General features: G+C 44.3%; 1 protein-coding gene across 1 annotated transcript; it reads right to left on the reverse strand.

The window, feature by feature from the left end:
• Positions 1–3,166: 3,166 nt before the first annotated feature.
• LOC140036362 (secreted RxLR effector protein 78-like) lies at positions 3,167–3,673 on the reverse strand. The gene has a single exon (XM_072077741.1). It carries the CDS (start codon positions 3,671–3,673, stop codon positions 3,167–3,169), a length of 507 nt encoding a protein of 168 aa, XP_071933842.1.
• Positions 3,674–4,029: the final 356 nt, after the last annotated feature.

Here is a 4,029-nt window from a genome sequence, read left to right on the forward strand (position 1 = left end):
TCAAAACTCCCCTTCTTCTCACTCTCTCGGTCTCTCTACCTTGCTCTCTTAGTTCTCTGCCGTTATCTTTTCTTTCATCCGCCGTCCCCTGAAACCTTAGCTTTCCACAGCTTTTTATATCCGAGACTTCCTTCTGAAACCTAGCATCTACGGCCCGAAAAAACTCCCTCTCCTCTTGCATTTTTACAGCCTTAGATTTTCATGTTTTTTGATCAACTTTGAATCAAGCCAAGTGTCTTCTATTAAGACCATCGGACGGAAGAGAAAATTGAGCCAATAACGGAAGAGAAAACCATTTTTGTATCTGCGGTTTTTGTAGATGAAAATGTAGAGGAGTTTTGATTGTAGGTTTCTCGGGTGCATGGGCTCTCTTTTTTTTTTTTTTTTCAGAACCTCTTAATCAGCCTAAAACCCGCTATCGGGTTTCCCTTTTTTTTGTTTTTTTTTTTTACAATGAACTAAATAAATAAAGAAAAATAACAATTTAAAATAAATTCAGATAAAATGAACAAAACTATGAATAAAAGATAACAACAAAATGCTAATAATTTTTCTTCTTTTCTTTCTTTCTTTTTTCAAAAAATTCTATGCTAAAATGACTTAAAACAAAAATAAAAGACTAAAAGCAAATAAAACTAACATGACAAATAAAATAATAGTAAATAAAAATACACTAAAAATTTGGTGTCTACAGTGTGTGTTTATTTCAAAAAATTTATAATTATTTTTTCATATTAAGTTATTACATATCATGGCAGACATGTTTATTTTAGGAAAAATCGTTCAAAACGTCCCTCGCATTTTGTAAAATGACTTTTTTTGTCCCTCACTTTAAAAGTGTAATTTTACGTCCCTTACAAATTCACATTGGTCAAATTTGGTCCCTACCTATATTTTCGACTAGTTTTTGACTGGAATTCATCACGTGCCCTGCATATGATCATTTTTAGGGGTAAAATTGTCAAATCAAATTTTACATAATCCAATCTACAATCCCTTATATTTCACAAAATAAATTGTTTCCTCCCTTACATTTCACAAAATGAATTTTTTCATCCCTCATTGACCATGTATACGAATAATTTTTTTTTAAAATTCATATATATATCTATTTTTTTAATAAATTTTTATTATTTCTTAGCAGAAAGGGTACACATTATTTTTAAGCGAAAAACAAGGAGTACTACTCCCTTACACGCATTAGACGAAAATATGGAAACTGCTGAGTATCCAAGGCCGAGATGCCTTTCACCTGTGATGGCAAACTAGTTGCGTCATAAGTGGCTGATTTGCGGCTCGAGGCTGCTCCTTTCGCCATGATGTCTGCTGCTGAGTTAACCTTCCTGTAGCAATGCTCCACAATGCAATTTGCAGAGGATAGAACTTGGCGGATTTGCCTGATGATGGTGCCGAGCTGCCAAGGCACTGCTGAAGTTTGTTGCACCATATTAAGCAATTGTTTGGAGTCCATCTGCACTATCAGTTTTGGTAACCCCAGAGAGATGCACAGCCGGAGTCCCTCCAAGAGAGCCATGGCCTCCGATTCCATGTTGGTACGTGGCCCATAGAAGGTGGAGAAAGCCTGTAGGACCCGACCAGTGTGGTCACGTATAATCCCTCCTCCCCCTGAGAAGCCCGGGTTGCCAAGTAAGGATCCATCCACATTCAGTTTTGCGTAAGGGAGAGGCAGCAATGACCAGGAGAGTGAAACGCATGCTCGACGCCGCGGTGGTGCTACTGGCGGTTTCAACCCCAGGTGCCGGAAAGTGGAATCCTGAGGAGCTGAATAAGGTAAGGGGTAAGCTTCTCCAATGCTATTCAATAACGCTACAACCTGATGGCGGACGTGAGCTGGCGAAAGCGCGATATCCTCAAACACTGCCTTGTTTCGAGCCTTCCACAGCTCCCAACAAATGAGCACAGGCAATAGGTTGGCGAGAGTGGCTAAGAGCATCTTCCCAAAGGAGTGCATCCACCAACCCTGCAGCTTAAGCAGAAGCGTGTCTGAGGCATCGACGTGCAGACGGAGGCCTTGTTCAAACCAGCCCCAGGCTTGGCTCGATGCGTGGCAGGTGATTAGGCAATGGGTCAGATAGTCTTCACTGGGGCAGAAAGGACATTTGGACGGTAGGTGGAGGCCAAACTATCTAGGGATATCTGGAAACAGAAGTAGGTTATTAAGCAGGCACCACATGAAGATGGAGATCTTGATCGGAATACGTTGATTCCAAATGAGTTTGCGAGATATTAGGGGTTGGAAAGAGGCCGAATCCATTCTAACGCCGAAGAAATCGTGAAAGTGCCTGCTGTGGAGGGCTGCCAGACCACGCGGTCCGTGCTTTGCAAGGGGGGAATCATGAAGGCTAGGATGCGTTGCCTTTCTTCCCTGGTGAGGAACTCTCCAACCCGATCCAAACACCATACCCCCTCCGCTACCAGCTCGGCAATTCTGATGGTGGGTAGAAGAAGAGCTTGTTTGCCGTGGGCAAGCGGACCTGTGCCCAACCAGTTGTCAAATCAGAAGGATGCACTACCGTCGTGAACCAGAGTCTGCATGTGATCCTCCATGAAAGCTCGGACGCCCACCAGACGTTTCCAGACCCGCGAGCTTGAAGGCCTTACCGGTGCTTCCGTCACATGCTCATGCGCTGTCTCCACCACAGCTTGCACCCAAAAGCATATAGAACATCTTCAAGCCTCTGAAGCCCTAGGCCATTTTGTAAAGTGGGATGACAAAGTGCATTCCAGTTTCTCCAGTGTCGTTTCTCACGCTTCTCTACTTCCCCCCAAAACAATCGGGCCATAATCTGTCTAATTTGGTATAGGACGGTTTTTGGGGGCTCCTGAACTGCGAAAGTGTATTGAGGTATTGCGGGCAGAACGTGTTTGATCAAGATTAAGCGGCCCCCAGCAGAAAGCATCCTGTTCTTCCAACCCGCAAACTTGCGCTGCATTCTGCTAATCAAGGGTTGGTAGTACTCCTTTTTTGCCCTACCTTTGTAAAGACAACAACCAAGGTACGTGAACGGAAGCTGTTGCTGACGGAAGCCCGTTAATCTTATTAAATGTTTCTGCGCTGCGAAACATCGAGCCGAAGGAATGATGAAACTCTTGGCTGTGTTAATCCCCTGCCCTGAGCCGCATTGGTAGACCTCTAAGAAATCCATTAAGCATCGCACTGATTGGCAATCCCCCTGGTGAAAATGACTATATCATCCGCAAAAGTTAGGTGGGAGATCGTCACAGTGCCCCGTGATTGCGCATAGGCCTTGAGCTTCTCCAACGAGAGCAGGGAGCTGAGCCCACGGCTTAGCGCTTTCGATACCAAAATGAATAGAATAGGTGATAGGGGATCCCCCTGCTTTACGCCACGGCTTGCTTGGAAAAATCCATGAGGTTTCCCGTTAATGAGCACGGAGAACCAAGAGGACCTCAGGTTGTTAAGCACAAAAGCCACGATATGAGGGTGAAACCCAAAGCGGAGGAGGAGACGGGATAGAAATTCCCAGGACACACGGTCAAAAGCCTTCATCATGTCCAGTTTGAAGATTATGTTGTGGCTGCGAGTTCTTCTGTCTAGTTCCGAGACCATATCGTGGTCTATCAAAATATTGTCAGAGATCTCCCTGCCCTGGACAAACCCCGATTGCTTCGGGGAGATAACTAAAGGCATGACTGATTTGAGTCGATTGCTAAGTATTTTGGTGAAGACTTTGTTGATGAAGGTGTATAAGCTAATGGGCCGAAAGTCAGAGAAAGTTTGCGGAGCTTCAACCTTTGGAAGAAGCATAATGAGGGTGCTCGCGATGCTTCTCGGTATAGGGACGTCACACATAAACTCCTTTGCTGCTTGATAAACATCTTACCTAATAATCTCCCAACAATGAGTGAAGAAAAGTCCCGTGAAGCCATCAGCTCCTGCCGTGCTTTGGCCATCTAACTGGAAAATCGCTTGTTTCATCTCGTCAAAAGAAAGCTCCTGGACTAGGCAGTCATTTTCTGTTTGGGGTATCAAAGCGGGAATGTGCC

The sequence above is a fragment of the Coffea arabica genome, chromosome 2e, assembly GCF_036785885.1.
Source record: "Coffea arabica cultivar ET-39 chromosome 2e, Coffea Arabica ET-39 HiFi, whole genome shotgun sequence".
In the NCBI taxonomy this organism is placed as follows: Eukaryota; Viridiplantae; Streptophyta; class Magnoliopsida; order Gentianales; family Rubiaceae; genus Coffea; species Coffea arabica.